This window comes from Coniosporium apollinis (genome assembly GCF_000281105.1).
Source record: "Coniosporium apollinis CBS 100218 chromosome Unknown supercont1.13, whole genome shotgun sequence".
NCBI lineage: Eukaryota > Fungi > Ascomycota > Dothideomycetes > Coniosporium > Coniosporium apollinis.
Genome location: NW_006913275.1, coordinates 130,025 through 149,396, shown reverse-complemented (window position 1 = coordinate 149,396; position 19,372 = coordinate 130,025). Strand labels below are relative to the sequence as shown.

Below are 19,372 nucleotides of genomic sequence, written 5' to 3'. Positions count from 1 at the left end.
CGTGGTCACCCTTGCTGTGAGCCCTGTGCTGACGCCGATCGTCCACATGACATAGTCGGAGGCCGAGTTGGTGAGCACTTTGCGAGAGCATGGCTTAGTATGAAGCTGGGCAATGGCAAAGTGATGATAGAGTAGTTGATGGATCTGTACCGGAGTGACGAGCGGGCTCTTGCTACATTCAGAGCTGAGCCTAGGAGTTTGGCGCACGGCTCCATTGCGGGTAGCATTTGAAGCTGTCACGTGGTTGAAGAGGTCGGCTTGTTGAATGGGATCAACGGCATTGCATGTTTAGCGTGCCCAGAACACAGTTTCCTTCGGATTGCGAACATGACCCTTCGTATGAGAAGCTTGATGGAGTATCAACCCCGCTGTCCATGCTGAAATCTCTGAGCTCAGACAGCGAAGTTACAAGTTATGTGTATGCGAAAGAACCAGTTGTGGACATCTCGTCAGAACTCATCCTGATATCCACGCCGCGCAATACATTTTAATAAGCAAGAAAGCCCGAGTCCACGCTATGCAAAAGCGAAAAGCGAAAAGCAAAAGGTCCGAACTGAACAAGAAGCTGAACTCGAACCGCACCTGATACGCTCCGTTTCGCAAAGCTTTGAGCTAGAACCGAGGAGCCACATCCTTAAGTGCTTCTCTTCCGTTTCGGCGTCTTCTTAGGCTGGCTGCTAGAAGGATTGATCAAGAACTCGTCGCTGTCCAAATCGAGCCGGCCGCGTAGGATGCTGACGGAAAGCAAGTCCTTGTGATAGCATCTGTGACCGTCCTCATTCAACTTCGCACCATCCAGATCTCCATTCTCTAGCGCGAGAACGATCGTCTTATCGCTGCGCTTGAGATCCCTCGCCGGCATCGATACAATCCGATCCGCCCCAGCCACTCTTGCTACCTCTTCAATCTCTTTGTAGCCACTGCCGTAATCTTTCTTCAGAGATGGCGTGACGTAGAGCCTCTTCCCAGCGAATAGATCACGCCGGTCTATCCCCACAGTGTCGCTCATGCGAAAGCCCCACTCTTTCTCACGCTCGGGATCAGCTGGAAGGAACAGTTGCGGATCCAGCAAGTGTCCGGCTTCCAAGCTTTCGGTGAACCAAGCATCGGTAACTATCTGCTTGCCGAAGGCGATGCTGAGCAAGAGCTTTCCTGTCTTAGCCAACTTGCCGTTGCCAACACTACGTTTGTCAGTGCTGTGCATCGGTCGCAGCATCAGGGGATGCATGAGCCAGAACTGCTAAAAATGGAGGCTTACCAAAAGAAATTACAGCCTGTCTCAGTGACTGCGTCGACAAGGGAGCCGCCGTGTGCTTTGAAGAACTTCTTTAATTCAACGCTCTTTGGAACACTGCTGCTGCCGCTAAACACCACCCTGGGAGCTGAGCCACTGTAACGCCCTGCGACAGGAGATGCGTTGAGTGCTTTGTTGGATGCGGTTGATAAAGGCGTCCGCTGTGCGGCGTTTGTGGTAGCGAGACCCGATGCCTCGCTGATGTCTGACAGCTTCCTGCCCTGCGGCTTGGGTGTTACATGTGATGTTGGCGCTCGTCGGGGAGGGATCTCCACAGCTACAATACTCCTCAAGCTATCTTGAGATTCTACTTTATCGCGCTTCGCCCGCTTACGATACGGAATATCTGAATCCTCGTCGTCATGGTCGTCCCTCTCGTCATCAGCGCCGTCTGAGGTGGTCTCCATAGTTGCAGCGGGTGTTTCGCGGCCAACATGATTCTGTGCTGTACGGTAGGACTCTTCAGGAGTAGTATCGTTGTCGTCATCGCTCATGTGATCACCTGCCGGTAGAGGAACCTCACTGTCTGTTCTTGGTGTGGGGCTGCGTTCCTCAACCTCGTTACTGCCGACTGTCTGACCTGTGATACGTCTATCACTGACGCCTACCCCTTTCGGACCTGACTTTGAGGCTTCCCTGAGGCGACTGTCAACGGTACCGCGCGGCAAACCACGATCGCGGTCCAAGGAGGAGCGGGTGACTCCGCACTCTTCACGTGCGTTCTCGTGTTCTGTGTCCTCGGTTCCAGATTCCTCGTCCCCGACAAACAGTGAGTCGTTGCTTGTAGACACTGTTTGCAAACGTTCTGTGTGTCTAGACTCAAGTGCCGGGGTCTCTTGAACGACCTGCGACTCTACAGCTGAGGGCAGAGGAGTAGACCGCGATGGGTTCTTGCTCGTTTGCTGCATGGACTTCGATGCCGTGATTTGGTCATTCTGATATGCAGCACCCTGCTGCGCCGTCGATAACATGACGGCAACCGGAGCATGGTGTTCAGTGTTGTCCGTTCCTAAACCAGCTGCGGTTTCGGGGGGCAATGAAGAATCGACTTGGACTTTACTAGCCTCAACAGCGACGGTGAATTCAGTCTTCAATCTACTGAAAAAGATCGTGTCTCCAGGCCGTAAAAGGACGACCACCAACGGTCCATCAGATTTGCGCGGATCTAGCCATATGCAGTTGAAGAACTTGGTCTGGCTCTTAAGCTCTGTTGAGTACGGACCCGCTACTTTGATGTGCTCAGCCACGGCTTCAAACGCCAAGCTAGAAGAGTCGATATCTGCAGATGATCAGCATTGACCTTTCCCTACAGTAGATCACAACTCACGGAGGAGTCCAAGGCTTTGCCCAGTGCCATTGCGAGGTGATTGCTGTAATGCCAAACTCCCGTCGTCTAGCTGAACGATTTCGTTGGTGCCCTGACTCGCGTCATGCCGTTTCCCGCCTGTCTGCGTGAGAAATATAGTGCAACTACTCAGTTCCAACGCCATTGTTGTTGGTGATCGGAGGACGGATGTTTGTCATCCTGGAAAGCACTGCTGATGTTTTCTCTAGTGACTTTTTTCCGAAGAGTGAATGCAGAAGTGGGATAAGGCGGAGAGCTTGTTCGCAACGCGCGCCAATGACACGGAAGCATGTGACTTGGTTTGGCGGCCATTACGCAACCATCCTTGCGTAGCTCTCCCGCACCCTTCAATCACAATTTATGAGCATTAATCTGTCATTTCATGTCAAAGAGCTGTTCGAACTGCAAAGCCAACAACTGGGCACAGTTGTCTCAATATTGTGCACATGTACATGCTGTGCGTGCGATACTCTACCAGAGCTTGGGAAGGGCTGGTAAATGGTGTATTTGGCTGGTGATCATGCAAGCATTCTCACATCCGATCTGTAGGCTGAATCACACTTCTATCTACCAACTCTATCCAGATTTGGCTTGGTCAAGTACTGGTAGTTGGTCGGGAGCAAGACGCGATGTTCGGACGATGGACCGCTGTGTTTGGTTCTCTGGACAATATCAAGCAGAAGAACAATACCAAGGGAGCGGCCGACCGCGAACGGGGAGACACCAAGTCTCACAACCCACCCGTCTTTGGATGCTATCCCATCCTATGGAAATCCTCCGGCGCTACGTTACAGCTGCTAAACACTGTTGCAAGTTGACGTAGCCGCTCAGGTCATGCCTTTACGCGCTTTTCTTGGGGCGTGGAGAAATATCCATTACCATAGCTCTCCTCTACGCTCCTAACAAACATCTCCTTCTCGACTTCATATTGTCTATCACAGTCAATCGTGTATCAATCTAGAAGCTATTTTACCATCTCTGTGTTGCGTTTCACCCTACGCATTGTTCTTCCTCCATTGTTCGCCTATCCTAGTCTAACGCAACTGTCCACCTTTCTATCCTTCCATCTATCTTGTCTTGTCTTTCTAACTCTCTCCTTGTCCTCATGTTGAAAGCCTAAACCGCCCAGCAGAGCCAGCGGAGTGACGGTCAATCAACACTACAGTTCTGGGCGCTTTTTTGGTTTGGGATCTCACCTTCTGTCCATCTCGCAGAGGTGCGGCTCCGCAATAGGCGCTCCTGTCCTGTTGGTGAGCATATGTTTCCAGCTTAGGCAGAATGTCAATGGCTAACAGGATACCCAGAGCTCCTCCTCGCCATCTCAAGCTGGAGGTGTACCTCTCGGCGATTCAAGAAGACTTGCACACACGCGTTATCCATCACTTGAAGTACCTGCTCAGACACCCATCATGGACGCTTCTACGGACACTCCAACATCGACCCCCGATTTCGACCCGTTCCACCAATCCTTTACAATCCTCTTTCCTGACGGGACCCCGTTCAACTTCACCGTAGATGACATCAATGCCTACACCCAATACGGCATTCGTATCACCATCAACTTCAGCTCCCAGATCGGAGCATGCTTGATGGTGCTCGTAGTCCTCCTGATGCTCACGAAGCAGGAGAAGCGCCGATCGCCAATCTTCATACTCAATGCACTGGCACTGGCCTTGGGCGTTATTCGGAACGTACTCTTGTGCATGTACTTCACCGGTCCATGGTACCATCCCTACGCCGTCTTCGCCCTGGACTACTCCCGCGTGCCGCAAACCCAATATGGCATCTCGATCACCAGCTCAACCTTGACTCTTCTGGTCCTGATCCTAGTGGAGATATCTCTGATCCTCCAAATCCGCGTCATGTGCGTGACGGCTACCTCCGTGTTACGCTTCTGGATCGCAGTTCTGTCAATCACGATGGCGATGATAGCGATCGGCTTCCGCTTTGCCTACACAGTCCTGAACGCAATCGCCATCCGCGCCGTGGAGAGCTTTACGAAATACGAATGGCTCGGCAGCGCGACAAACATCACCGCGACCATCAGCATCTGCGTCTTCTCCGCCATCTTCACAGCCAGGCTGGGCCTCGCGATCCGCCAGCGGAAACGACTGGGCCTGCACCAGTTCGGGCCCATGCAGATCCTCTTTGTTATGGGCTGCCAGACGATGGTTATTCCTGGTGTGTTTACTCTCGGCTCTCTAACGCTAAGATCATATGCTGAAACGCGGTAGCATGCTTCTCTCTGCTCCAGTACATCGCCAACGAAAGCGAAGTCCCGTACTTTTCTGCGCAGGTCCTCACCGTTGTCTCCATCTTCCTGCCGCTGTCCTCGTTGTGGGCTTCGGCATCCCTTGGTGACAATAGCAAAGCGTCAAATGGTCCGGACGCGCATCGCACGCTTCTTAAAGACGATACTAGCCACGGCACGGGCGGCAGTGCTGGGGGCAAGGCCTCGTTGACTACGGACACGACGGCCTCGAGGGCGTCGACCTTGCCGCCCAGCAAGGCGCGCAAGGCGGATGATGATCTGGAGGCTGGTGATGGGGGTTTGCTTGCTCACACGTCGTCGAATCTTGCGAAAGAGAAGCATTAAGGGGGACGGTGGGGGCTATGAGATGCAGTATCTACGCATTTGGGTGGCAATCGATCTTCTTCCGGCCGACACAAGTACTCCACACCTTTTCGATACTGCGGTTCAAGTTTCTTCTGATAGCGAGGACTTTCTATCTAATCTGTTCACATGACGTACATAGCCTACTATGATCTGTTGTTGCCATAGCACAACGACAAGACTGCTGATCATGAGATCGCCTCGCTGTAGGTTCAGAGGGTACACATGCTCACTGTAACACACACCGCACAATATTCACAAAATGACTGCCATCCCCATAAAGTCTCACTAAGCCACCACGGACACAGCGTAAGCCTCACCAGGCCTTGTACGACCGGTTCGCACCCACTTCGTACGCCTCATTATTGGTGGCTTTGTGCTTCAAACGCTGAACGCCATGGGAGCCACGAGACGGTGCGGGAGCCGCTGGATGTGGTGCATCGATGACGTGGGAGAGCTGTAGCTCGATGAGGTGGGTAGGATGGCGTACTGGGAGGAAGACTTTGGGGAAATGAAGCGCTGTCGCTGAGTTTGGGGGATTGGATGTGAATGCGATGAGCGACAAGGATATGTTGCTACAAAGTCTCTTTGAAGGTGACGGTGATGAAAGGGTTACGAACAAAACTACAGTAGGTATTGACCATGTCAATAGATAAAACGATGGATATGATGGCTTAGTCGTCGAGGTACCTCTGCGTTGCGGCTCCAACACCAGTACGGCCTCATCCGAGGAAAACCCCGTCTCAAGGACGCATTGAGAGGTCAAATGTTGCAGAACTAACGAACGGGCGCGTGCGGCACCTCACACACGCGCATGGTCTGTTGAGCGCACTGCATCTTGTGCTTCATCCTCCGTTAATCTGATACGCACACACCTCAACAGCACATGAAGGCCCTCGCGCAGTTCGATGCTGCACGCTCCCGTCAGGCCTTCCAGCGGTGGTGTATTGTAGCACCGGAGTGATCCGACGGCACGAGCACGACACGACGGGACGTTGGCCAGGCTTCGCTGAGGGGTTTGAGTTTGGGCTTGCCGCGACGACCTCGGGAGCAGGATTGGAACTGACAAGGACTGCGATGGCATGCAGGTGTGGGCCTGCTTCGCTGTGTTGCGTCGTGGCTGCTTGTGACTTGCTCGACTTGCTCCTCACCCGCAGGAAGTCAAATCGTGGGGCTTCCCGTCAGTTCCGCTGACCCTCCGATTGCCATTTCCGCTTCAACCCGGAGATGGAGTGGGGTCTGAGACTGCCAGCGGTTGCTCGGAGATGGCCGGTAGAAGTGTGGTTGGTGAAGGCTGCAGGAGTGTTTGATGGTGTTCAGGAACATCGCTGCAGCGGACGCGGACTGAGATGCAAGTTGCATTCGGTTCCGCGGTTGGCCTGTATCGTGCATCTGGGATTTCCTGGCGGGCGGTCGGAAGCCTGGAAGGTGCAGGACGGAAGGCAGGATCCTGAAGCTTGACTTGGAAGGCGTTTTCGTGCGCCCGTGCCTGGAATCGTTGAACAAGTTGGGATTGCCTGCTGGAGGTCCTGTTATTTACGATCATTTCTGCAACGTCTGCAATGCTTAGGATGAGAGCAGGCGCGCAGAATGTTGTCGCCTAAGGCTGCCCATCCGCAACTCTGGGCGACCCGGGACGAGCCTTTCTTGCTCGGTTTAGTATCTCTCAGCAACAGGACGTGATGCTTGAAGAACTCCGGTTGCAGGTGCGAGTGGATCGTGCTGAGGGACAACTACGTATGGCTTCTGCTGGGCCAGGTATTTGGAAGTACTAGACAAAGTTTAAACTGCGTAAGACGCTGCATTGCATGTCTCGTCATGCAGCTACCCTTAGTGCCAAGGGTAACGGAATTTCTTGCTTATCAAAGCAAATGCTTTCCCTGGCTTTCGCGTTTCGCTGCCGATACTGACAGATGCTCGGTCTCCAGTGACGGTGGGCGCGACGTACATAGACTTGCAGGAAAGATAATCTTACCTTAGCTTTGACGAATAATCAAATGTGGTACAGATGTCTCGTGAACTCGTGGGTCCCGTCTTTGACCCAATCACTAGTAGTAGTACTGTATGTTTCGCGAGCATCAATTGGTGTTTCCAGTACTGACACTTCTTGGCCGGCTACCGGCCGGTAATGCCCAGAGCTCGCGCATGATGTTTTTGAACAGGGACGATCTGAAGCAAGATTCACGCCGGATTTCTTTCGCTCAAGCACTCAAGCTGGTGTTATAGATTCGCGGTAAAACTCTGGCGTCATCGAGAAGCTCATATGGCTGACGGGCTACGCGAACGGGAGCTGTAAGGCGTTGGCCCAGACCCAAGAAGTCATCTCTGAACGAGGCGATCTGCCGTCTATTTTTGTGCCGCTGATTGACCACCAGGCTAAGGAGGGAAGTGGTCCGGGCTGGCACAAGGCGATCGTGGATGTTTACGGCCGCAATCCGGGTGGCGCTCTTGCAGGCTCGGCGGGATCATCCCCCTGCATGACCCGACTGACGGATCAGGCTGGGGCCAGGTAGCCGCGATTTGCGCAGGCAAAAGATGTTGTCTTTCTCGTTGCAACTTCTCACAGGCAATCACGTGGTGGAGGACAGCAGTGAAGAACGATAAGTGCCATGCCATGCCATACCACGCGTTGAGATTCGGATACGTTAACCGTGCTTGTCCGACCGTTCGACCGCTCGACCGCGCTTCATTTCTCAGCCTGGGGTGCCTGGCGTTGACGACCCACGGGTCGGAGCATCGCGCTAGAGAGAGCCCGGTATGGCGTCGCTGTGGCCAGGAACCAAGCAGGAGGCAGATCGTTGCTCTCGCTTCTTACCCAGGCAATCCAAGCACAGATGATTGAAACAAAGGAAATTCCCGTCATCTCACCTCAGTTTGATCACCAGCGGTAGTTATGGTCAAACCCGCAGAGCATGGACTCGAGGCTTCAGAGCAGGCGTTCATTCTGCAGCTGGACTTCGCATCTCAACGGTGTGTCTGAGGTCTGGAATGTAGCTACCAGCTCTCAGCAGCCGTGAAGGGGCAGCCGCCATCTCACCCTCCCCTCCACCAGCTGATGCTGCTCGGGAGAGGCGGCTCCAGAGGCCTGCAAGCAACCTCGCCGGGCTCGGGCTTGTGTCCTCGGCCGAAGGCTGTCCAAGGAATGCCATGCTCAGCACCAATCTTGTGCATGGGACCGTGCAAACAATTCTCACCGCAGCTCTTGGTTATGCGGCAGCACAAGGGCATCATGGCGGCGTGAGGCGAGGGAGCGAGGGAGCGAGGGAGCGAGGGAGCGATCGAGGCCTGCTCAATGCTCGACGGCAGAGGCGCTTTAGCAGAGCGTTCCTGCCGGCCGTCCTGCTCTAAAGGACTCGCATGTGTGGGAGCCAAGCTGGATTGAGGTGGGAGCCAGCATGCCGAGTGCTCAATCGGAAATTGTGCAAGAAGCAACGGCCATGCGCCTGCGCGCCATGGTTGGACCGCCCTCGCGAATTTCCAGCAGACCCCTGCTCAGCTCCGTCCGCGTTTCCGCTCACTTCACCTGGCCAATTCCGCTGCCAAACGCCCTCTCACGCCGCCCTCTTCTCCCCCTCACCTCCACCGACTTCCAGGCTCGAAAGCGTCGGCGTGATAGATCTTAGCAGACTGTCCGTCGCATCGTTTCCATTGCCGTCCACTCCTTTAACCCTTCATTGTTCAACCACGCAGCGGCTCCAGGAGACCCGCCCAAAGTACATTGTAGGTGCTCTCGACGCCTACCAACACCTCACCGCCGAGAGCATGTCCCACTCGTGCTCCGCTGACACTCGTCCGCCTTTCCACAGTTAATCGTCTTTCAGTTTCGAGTCTTTAAGCGCTTGTTGGTGTTAATTCGAACGCTCCTGCTGTGCCGCCCAGCAACGCCGTACCACCGTGCAACCAGCCGCTCAGCCAGAGCATCGTCAATCCGCATTACATCTCCGAATATCCGATACTCGGGCCCTTGCAGAAGTGAAGCGGACAGTCCTTGACGGATCGCTGCAACGCCTCGCGAGACAGACCTTTATTGCTGCCTAACTCTCGGCGATTGAGTGTCCAAGACGACGACGTTCACATCCCAACATGGCGTCGATAGCGCTACCGCGACACCAAGCCATGCCGAGTCCTGATTATGCCTACCGCATGGGCTCAGCCATCCACCAACGGAGTACCTCAATGAGCTCACCTGTGGAATTAGTCCCGAATCCTCACTTCGTGTTTCCCATGAGAGCTGAAGAGCCTCCCCGGTCGGAGTCTCCAGCATTGAAGAACTCCACAAGCCGTCCTGTCTCACTTCCACCAGCGAGGCGTGGTGTCGGCACTGGCTCTGGTCAGCGTCGGTCTGCCAGTGCTCTTCCAGCCTTCAGCTTCAACCCTTCCGGCTCCTCCACCTCGACCCACACAACTACACCACCAGACTCTCCGCTACCACCTACGATGCCGGTGACGCCTTCGAGAGCAGTGGGTCACAGACGTGGCGGCAGTGAGTTCATTGGCGGAGACGGAAAGGCAGGTGGAGCGGGTCTGAGGAGCTCCAGTCCGACCAAGGGCGAAGGCGTCCTTCCTGCACCGACGTCCGAAGTGATATTCGGACCGCCAGCAGGCAGGCGTGGTCACGCCCACCGCAGGTCGGGCGCTGTCTCTTGCCATGATCTCTCGTCCATATTACAGCCAAAGGACGCCAACACCAGGACACAAGCGGGAAGCGCTCCCGTCACACCGCTGAAAGACGAAGTGAAGCCTCTGTTGTCGACCAACCTGGATCAGGGCGCTCCGCCATCATCTTTGCGACGTCACTCGGCTGAGGAGTCCGGACTGTTCCGCAGCGACTCGGACTCATCGCCGACACGGCGACCTTTTTCACGTGCGCGAGTCGGGTTCTCAGATCGCATAGAGTACATCCGTCCCTTGTCCACCATTTCATCCGAAACCGAGAGCTCTATATCCACTCTGCGCGGCCACTCCGTATCTGGCAGTCTCTCGTCCGTCATCAGCTCTGGGGCAGCAAGCCCTCCGCCATCGAGGATGACAAGACCGTCCTTAAACACGACCTTTGAGGATGGAAATGGACGCAGACCAAACACTGCCGGAGCGATTCTGGATGGAATTGCCGCGAGGCATTCTTTTGGCGAACTATCAGCTGCACCAAAGAGACCCATGTCTGCGATGGCGACCTCGCCTAATCCGTCTGGGTCTACCGGCAGCCCGGTCAGCCCTCATATCAAGACGAAGAGGAGGGCTATCTTCGGCTTTGAAAACCGCCGCAGTGAACCGACACTCCCCGCCACTGAGGCGGCATTCTCCACCTCGCCTCCCAGGTCTCCCCTGGTGTCGGACGAGGCAGCCACTACGGATATTGGCAAGGTTGAATCCGATGAGGAACAGTCGACGTCAAAGCGGAAACCCAACTCGAAGCCACCGAAGGTCATGTCGTGGGCCAATTCTCTGATATCCCGACGGTCCTGGTCACATGGTGCCCGTGTCAAGCCTGCGGTACCTCTAGAGCCCGAACCTGTGTCTCACGATCGCATTCCCTCGCCTGCTCTTGCCTCGCCTGCCTCGGATGACGGTAGTGTCTTCGGCAATTTTGATGTTGACGACACTGTCACGATCGTCTCTACGCCTGCCAACGTAGCCTTGCAATCGAAATTGCGGACCAATCTGGCACCCTGGAGGCCGAAAGAGCGAACCTACTCGGATTCGGATGCTGATGCCCTGAGTCCCACCATCGATCTAGACGCAGCCATGGGACCCTTCAATTCATCATCTCTCGGTTCCGGCGCAAGCCCCCGTCTACGTGGTCGTGATTTCGCAGTGGCTCGGAGGACGATGCACAGTGCAAGTGGCTTCGCAGGTTTCCAAAACCACCGAAGAAGCGAGAGTGCGCCTGCCCTGGTTCCCTTCCAGTTCATGCCTGCGGCGATGGCAAGCAATACCAGCATGCCAGATGTGTTCGAGGAAGACGAGGAGGAAGAAAGCGTGCCAAAGATGGGTAGCGCGAGTTCTTCGCCCCCTGCAAAGTTTACAGGCGCGGATGACGAGGAAGAGCAAAGGATGGGCGTCCAGGTTGTTGAGGCCGACAGCGCCAAGAACGGTCGGGCGATGGACTGGAGCTTCGACAACGGCCTAGGTATTCAGCGTCCGAAGCTGGAGAGGCAAGTTAGTCCCATGTCCAAAGTCGATCAGGCGGCGGTACAGGATTCCGTGGGTACCCCATCGCTGGATCCTACTCAGGCTGTAGTCCCTCGCGGAACGAGCCCAGTAGAAGTGGTCGACGATGACGAGGAGCCCCGAACATATTCGAGGGCCAGGTCATCCGACTCGTCCGCTACTCCTACGCTTCTTTCAGAGGAACTCAAGGAGCCGCCGCCTCTGATGATCCACCAGCTTCCCGTCCCTCATCAGTCGTTCGGGACACCAGACACGATCACGACCTCATCCTTCTCGTCGCCTAAGTTCAGCGTCAGCCAGACTTCCCTAGACACTCCTCGACTCGGCACAGCCGCATCTTCGGTTGCCGAGAACCGCCACCATTCGCTCTTAGCAGGCGAACCGGGCCCCGACATGCGCATCTCTGTGGATGATGTACCTTCTTTGACCAGCAGCAGATCTACAATGACCAGTGCTATGCAGAACCCCTTCACTACATGCGCTCCTCGCTTTCCTGGCGGTCGGTCGGAGTCGGTGACCTCACTCCCTCGCGCTGAGTCCACGGAGCGTAGAACGAAGCGCTCCAGCATCGCGAGTCTGTCCAGGCTTATGGGTGGCTCTTTTTCGGAGAGGAGCAAGCTGTCAATCGAGCATACAGCTCAGACAGAATCAGCACGGCCTATGACAGCTCCCAAGCCGAAGACGGCCCGGCGCCTCAGCAAAATGATGCTTTTCTGGAAACGAAAGGAGTCGACCTGAGAAGCTTGATTCATGTTGATGATACAAATTCTACTTTCCGCGTGGCTTCTCCGGAGGCATGCCTTAACTTGATGGGAACGGCTTTTCCCTTATCTGTTTGATGTCTAGATATGGCACGGTGTTTTACGAGCGACTCTGTTTTACTGCAATGCAACACGGGAAGATCATCTGGGGGACAATCTGGGGCATTTGGGCGGGGATCACATTCGCTTGCATAGGTGCCTTTACTGGACAGGAACATGGCTCTGCGCTTTTGCGCTTTCGATATGCTGTGTCTACTTCTATTGTGCCGTTCTTCTTCGGCGGTGGCTTCGACGTGTGTTCGAGGCACCATCCAGCTACGGTTCACTCCTCGGAGAATTACGCATGAGACTTTCGATGGCCCCCTGGGGCTGTGATTAGGTAGCTTAGGTAGTTCTCTACAATGGCACAACGCCCCTCATTTACGAGAATCTACAGCAATACCGCTCCCAACGAATCAAGAAGTGACACGCGTTCGACCCTGATAAACACGGCACCCGCACCCCTTGCCTTGAGCTACAGATACGCGCCATCACGTGCATTCGTCGTCGGTCTTGGCATTGAACCCTCAGAGAGCTTCGAGTTCCAGACGAGTATGATCAACAATCCCCAATCATGACGGAAGCAGAAGATAGAGAGAGAGCCGACAAACTCGCGGCAGCTAAGAAGCGCGTACGTCTACCGAATCAGCAGAACGCTACGATTAGCTTGGCAGGCTGCACTCTCAAGCTCCCTCGCGCTAACCATTGCGCATCCTGCAGTTCGAGCAATTGAAGAAGCAAAAAGAGAGCAAAGCCAAGAAGGCTGCTACGAAAAAGAAGACCGACAAGCCCGAGCCAGAAGCCGAGGCAGCATCCGCCGCCGAGAAAGCGGACGACATACCCGATGAGCCCACAGCCGCCGAGAAAGATGAAGAGGTACCAGCAGAAGCCACCATAACACCCCAAGAGCCAGAAGAGGCCCCTCCGCCATACGACTCTACCAGACCCCCCAACGGCCGCCAACCCTCCATCTCCATCCAGTCTAAGCTGCGCTCCGAGTCCTTCCGACGGGGCTCCAGCTCTCAAGACCCAGCCTCCCCTATAGGAGCGCTCAAATCGCCCACTTTCTCGCCCACGAGCCTCGCCGGCGAAGGCGCCCACGAGATCTTTCAGAAGCAGGCACAGCGGATCGAGGAGCTGGAGCGGGAGAACAGGCGGCTGACGACAGAGTCGCAGGAGGCAGTTGCGCGGCGGCGGAAGGTAGAGGACGAGCTTGAGGAGCTGAGGGAGGCGAGCGCGGAGGTTGCGGAGTTGAGATGCCGGGCTTCGGAGGCGGATGAGAGGAAGGAAGAGCTGGAGAAGCTGGTATGCTAGGCCCCGTTGCGGCACCCATCTGCTGCGTCAATGCACATGAACGCTACTGACACCGACCAGAAAGCGGAGCTCGCGGGTCTCGAGCGCCAGAACGCGCACCTCCAGTCCCAAGCCTCCAAGTCCTTACGGCGCGTCTCATCTTCCAGCCCCGCCACGATGGACGACCTAGCCGCCCAACTCGCCTCAAAGGCCTCCACCATCGAGAATCTCGAACTCACCATCTCGAACTTACGGACCCAACTCTCCGCCTCCGTGACTCTGACCACAGACCAAGCCGTCGACATAACCGGCCTGGAAGCCTCCCTCGAGCGCGCGACCCAGGCCGCCTCTACCTCCGCCGCCGAGCTCGCCGAGCTCAAAGCAACACTCGACAGCGCGGCCTCAGGCGCCGCGCAGGAAAGCACCTCCCTCACCTCCGCCACAACACGTATCGCGCAGCTCGAAGCCGAACTCAGCGCCGCCCACCGCACCGCCGAGACCGCCGCCGCGCGCGCCGCGACGCTGGAACGCAAAGTCGAGGCGCTGACGTCGCTGCACCGCGAGGCAGATGCGCGGAACCAGGCTCGGCTCCGCGACGCCGAGACCCAGGAGCGCGAGGTGCGGGATCTCCGCTCGCAGCTCGCCGCGCTGCGGAACGAGAACGAGCGGCTGCGCGTAGCCGGGGAGAGCGCGCGCAAAGCCGCCGCCGCCGCCGTGCACGGCGGGCACGTCTTCAGCGACGAGGAGGGCGTCGAGGAGCTCGAGGATGAGGAGCGCGTGGGGCTGAGGAGCCGGGTCCGCGAGCTCGAGGACGAGGTCTTCGACCTGCGGCGCGGTGTTTGGCGGGATAGGAGGAGGGAGATGCAACCGGACCCCACTGCGGCCAACGACTTCGATGAGGTCGATTTGTCGGGCAGTGCGTCGCCACCGCGGAGAGAGCAGGCTGCGAGGGGCAGCAGCCTTCAGGACGTCATCAGCAGCGGTATCAGCGCGTTCACGGGGGGCAGCGGGGGGAGGAAACCCTCGCAGAGTGCGACGAGGCAGCCGCAGCAGCGGAAGCAGAGTCTAGGCCTCCTGAGCGAGGATGCAGATTTTGCGTTCGATGAGGATGCGTTTAGGGTTGCGCAGGAGGAGGAGGCTAGGAAGAGGGTCGAGAGGGTCAGGGAGGTTAAGAGAGGGCTGAAGCAGTGGCAGGGGTGGCGGGTCGATATTGTGGATGTTAGGGCGGGAATTGGGGGTGTGTTTGATGTGTAAGTGTGGAGTTTTTGGTATATCGTTTTGGGGCGGAGGTGGAATTTGTTTGAAAGATATTCGGTGTTGGGATACCAGATATTCAGCTATACCATCTGTCCCATCCTGTAGCCATTCTAAGCCAAACCGTGAGCCATCTATGCTCCAACCGGATGCAAGCAACAGCACTAGCCAACCCATCTGCAGCAAAGTCTCCAATTCAGACAAATGAAAGCGGATGGCGAAACCCCTCCTCATGCATAGGCCAGCGCAGCCTCCTGATCCGCCCACTCCGCATCGTCCAAATAGCTATTCTCATAGTCCTCCGCGGCCGGCGCCCCATTCTTCCTCCCCTTTCCCTTCGCCGCTCCCCCCGCACTCTCCGCCCTCGTCAAACTCTCATAAAAGCTCCTAACCCTCTCATGCGCGATAACCTTCTTCGGATCAAACCTTAGCACCTGCAGCCCCGCCATACTCGTCGCACGACTGAGCGCAACATACGCCTGGCCCTTCTCAAACACCTTCCCGAGGTCCACCTTCACGCGCTCCAGCGTCTGGCCCTGCGCCTTGTGGATGCTGAGGGCCCACGCCAGGATCAATGGGACCTGCGTGCGGCTCGCCTGCACCTCGCCGTTGGGCAGTTCCACTTTCCACACCTCGGGCTGGCATAGCAGCTGCCGGAGCGTGCCGTCCGCGATGACGAATTCGACGAGGGGCCACTGGCGCGCTGTGCTCGCCGCGAGCTGATTGATCGTACGCTTGAGTTTGACTTCCGCAGTGTTCAACTCATCATCGTCCGAGGCGGCGTGCACGATGCGAAAAGCGTCTTCGTCCGCCGTGTACCGCCCGAAGGTCGCCTCGTCCATGAAGCCGAGGACTTTGCCTAAAGAGCCGTTCACGAGGTCGCCGTCGATATTCTTGATGAGCATGACCTGCGCGCCTTTTTTGAGGGACAGCTCTTCGGTCGCCATGCAGTTCGCGAGGAGTTTGTTCCGGAAGGCCTTGTCGGTTATCGTGCCGCCGTCTTTGGCGGCGAAGACTTGGACGTCGCCGACGAGGGAGCGCATGCGGTTACTGTTGGCTGCGTCGACTTCGTTGCGGGTGGGGAATCTGGGCGGTGGGTTAGCGGAGACAGGGAAGAGTTAGGAAGGATACGGACAGCTCGGTTGCTTGGAGGTCGTCATCCCATTTCATCTCGCGGTTTAGGCTTTTGAAAGCGCGGATGGATTTTTCGGAGAGCCGTCCTTCTCTCATCTCGTTGAGCATCGCCGCGAATTCTGTAGACGATTAGTCAAGTTCTCATTTCGGAATAAATGCTCCATACCTGGATCTTTCTGCCTGAACACATGATGCAAGCCAATAGTATGTTCGATCGACGTGTTCCAGGTCCCGGCATCGAAAGCGAACTTGGCTATCCTCCCGCCCTCAGGCACAGGCGGCAGCTGGAAGAAGTCCCCAGTGATGACCAGCTGAATACCGCCGAATGGCCGTCCGTTATTCTTGATCAGCCGCGCAATCTGTTCCAGCTTGTCGAACAGTTCTCCGTCAACCATAGATATCTCATCTATCACTAGCACTTTCGTCCGCATCCAGCGGTGCTTGGCTTTCTGGTTGCGCTTAATTTTTTTAACAAGCTCTTCTACAGGCTCCTTTCCGAGACCAATGCCTGCAAAGCTGTGCAGAGTAACGCCTCCGATGTTGCAAGCAGCAAGACCGGTCGAGGCCGTCACGGCCACTCGATCCGACTCGCGCTTGTACTTCTCGCGAAGGCCGCTGATAATCTCCCGTAACAAGACGGACTTGCCCGTACCTGCAGAACCGGTAAAGAAAACACTCTTGCCACCATCGACCACTAGGCTCCTCACATGCCGCTGTTCTTCGCTCAGGAACACTCGCGCGATTGACCTTCGTTTCTTGGGTAGGGGGACTGCTGTCGCATCTCCGTTGGCAGCGTCGCCCGCCTTTACCGCCTTCTTGTTCGCTTGGCGTAGCGCCTTCTGTTGCTCTTTCACAGCACTCATAGTGGCATTCCACGGGTACTGAGACCCGCTCTTACCCCTCGGGAGTGGTGTGAAATGGCTTGAAGCAGTGTCCCTCGCTCCTCGCCTGCTTTTCGCGTGCTCGACGCGCTCTATGGATTGCGCCTCCTCCTGTTGCTTGGCCTCTTCCTCGAGCCAGGGAAGTGTGCGCCTCTTGGTGGGTCTCGGCTTGCTTTCCGTGGGTGTAGGCCGTACGGACGCAGGGTCGTTGTAGGCGAACGATCGAAGATCTGGAGGTTGCGCCGGCAGCTTGAAGTGGTCCACTGGCGATGACGACCATGGTATCGGTGCGCTACTCGGTGGGACTTGCGCTGAGGTTTGTTGCGTGCGTTCGAAGGGTGTGCGAGCTTGAGACACATAACCGGAGTCCAGCCCCTGTTCTCTCATGTGCGTGGCGTGGGCTGCAGCCTTGGGAGACGTCTGCTGGAAGATGGGTTGGATGGGCCTCGTCGAAGGGGCCGGGAGTTTAGGATAGCTAACGGAGCCTTTAGTGGCGGGATTTTCGATGTCCAGATCAATATCGCTGTCGAAGTCGTTCTCGTCGATATAGACATCATTCAATGAGCTGTCTCCCCTTTTAAGCGGCGATTTGTCGCCGATCAACATGGGATTCGCCTGCGAGTTGAGTCGGGGGTATAGCGACTCTTCGAAAGGGTCCCGCGTGCTCAGAGTCTTCTCCAGCCCGCTAGAGGTCCGCTTAACCCCGTTCGAGAGCGCGGTTTGTGGCCTGTTTTCTGAATTTGCGCCATTATAGGGGCGAGACGTGTTCGGTCGGACAACATTGCTGCTGGTTGTAGATAGAGGCCGAGCGGTGGGGCGCTGTAGAGCTTGCTTGATTGTTTCTTGCGGAACCGGCGGACTGCTAGAAGGGAACAGGGTTTGCGATAAGGGCTTTGAGGTAGGATTCAGGGCCTGGTGGCTGTCGACAGCCCTTTTCAGCATCGTGCGCGGAGTGTGAGGTTTTGTCGGGTGGTAAAGGTGGGATTGTACACGCGTGGAGGCGGCGGATCGCGTCGCGGTGGAAAATGGAAAACCGGCAGGTAGACGCAGCGCAGCGGACGCCCTTTGCCGGGCAGGAAGCATATAGTACAAGAGCGGGATTAGAACAACTGACAGGACCAGAAGTGAACAACAAAACAGCATGAGGTACGTCGAAGATACAGCATTGTAGTCTCCCCTCATCCCCCAAAGCTGCTCGTTTAACGCGACCGCCGCTAAATCATCCGCCAAGCACGACGCTAAATTGCGATGTTGATCACGTGAGGCGTCGCGTTGTATAAAGACCAACCGCGCGTGATGGTGATTGAACGATGCTCGAGATTCTAAGACTTAATCTTACTAGAAGGACATCTTGATTAAGTCGGGCGAGCGGAGAAGGAGTGCTTGATGATACACCACGCCAATCCAGGTATCACTGTCTATATCAACGGGCACTTTGCATAGTGCTCAGCCGCACCACGGGTCGTGTAAGGTATACGTGCTTTCTCTTTTACCTCAGCTGGTCCGCGTCTAGAAAATGCAGAGTTCTCCTGTTGGGATCTTTTACCTTCGTCGTCTTCCGGCCTTTGAGATTACCCGGCACAGTTACATGGCTACCATTCCATACCAGTACGACCCGCTTGACCACCACGTGGGATCCATCCGTTCGTTCAGCCAAGATCGAGTGCACCGTTGCTCACGATAATATTGGAAAAGCGCAGTACAGAGCCCTATCTTACACATGGGGAAGCCCCGACGATAAGCAAACAATCAGTCTCAACGGAAGACCGTTCCAAGTAACGAAGAACCTTTTTGTGACCTTGGAACGTCTACTTAATGAGAAAGAACCACTCACGCTTTGTATTGACGCCATTTGCATTAACCAAAAGGATGACGGTAAGCGCACTCACCAGGTCAGACAGATGACTGAGATTTACAAGAAAGCGACACAAGTCTTCGTCTGGATGGGCGAGGAGATTGAGAATCTCGAGGCAGCAATCAGTCTCATGCATAGACTTAAACAATGCATGGATAAAGGCGGAGTTGGTATTGAAGGACTCGCCGGTCTTGCCGAGAGTAAACACCGAGCGAAAGGCTGGGAAGCTCTAACGGAATTGCTGAAGCGCCCCTGGTAGTCGAGAGTCTGGATCCTTCAGGAAGCGGTGTTTGGAAATGACCTTGTTGTTGTCTGTGGAAGACATCGCTTCTCTTGGGATCTCCTTCAATTTCTTGGGGAGTCAAGACAAATCTTGCACAAGATCACTTGGTCGCTTCTTCATCAGGACAAACGTTTTTATAGCGGCCACTTCGTGGACGCGTCTGGTAGATTGGACTTTATCTGCGCGCTCAGGGCGTGGTACCCTCTCGGCCGCCAATCGTTGAACATACTTCTCTCTGGAGTGAGGGTGTCAGAGGCCACCGATCCGCGCGACAAGGTCTTTGCCATATTGGGGCTCTTCAAGGACAGTGTAAAGCTCTGTGAGGTCGATTATCGCAAATCAGTAAGCCAGGTCTATATTGAGGCCGCTGCTGGAATTCTGAGAGAGACAGGAAGTCTTCATTTCCTGTCGTGGACTCATAATACCACAGACCGAGGCAGCTACCTGA

General features: G+C 55.8%; 4 protein-coding genes across 4 annotated transcripts; 3 read left to right on the top strand and 1 right to left on the bottom strand.

Moving 5' to 3' along the window:
* Positions 1-634: 634 nt before the first annotated feature.
* On the bottom strand, positions 635-2,784 carry W97_03197 (uncharacterized protein; the record flags this gene model as incomplete). The annotated part of the gene is made up of 3 exons (XM_007781095.1): positions 635-1,181; positions 1,259-2,573; positions 2,622-2,784. The coding sequence occupies 3 exons, from the start codon at positions 2,782-2,784 to the stop codon at positions 635-637; spliced, it is 2,025 nt and encodes a 674-aa protein (XP_007779285.1).
* Positions 2,785-4,048: 1,264 nt separating this feature from the next.
* W97_03196 (uncharacterized protein) lies at positions 4,049-5,235 on the top strand (the record flags this gene model as incomplete). The annotated part of the gene is made up of 2 exons (XM_007781094.1): positions 4,049-4,820; positions 4,874-5,235. 2 exons carry the CDS (start codon positions 4,049-4,051, stop codon positions 5,233-5,235), a joined length of 1,134 nt encoding a protein of 377 aa, XP_007779284.1.
* Positions 5,236-9,336: 4,101 nt separating this feature from the next.
* W97_03195 (uncharacterized protein) lies at positions 9,337-12,162 on the top strand (the record flags this gene model as incomplete). The annotated part of the gene is made up of 1 exon (XM_007781093.1): positions 9,337-12,162. One exon carries the CDS (start codon positions 9,337-9,339, stop codon positions 12,160-12,162), a length of 2,826 nt encoding a protein of 941 aa, XP_007779283.1.
* Positions 12,163-12,798: 636 nt separating this feature from the next.
* On the top strand, positions 12,799-14,771 carry W97_03194 (uncharacterized protein; the record flags this gene model as incomplete). Its single annotated transcript, XM_007781092.1, has 3 exons — positions 12,799-12,855; positions 12,945-13,529; positions 13,599-14,771. 3 exons carry the CDS (start codon positions 12,799-12,801, stop codon positions 14,769-14,771), a joined length of 1,815 nt encoding a protein of 604 aa, XP_007779282.1.
* Positions 14,772-19,372: the final 4,601 nt, after the last annotated feature.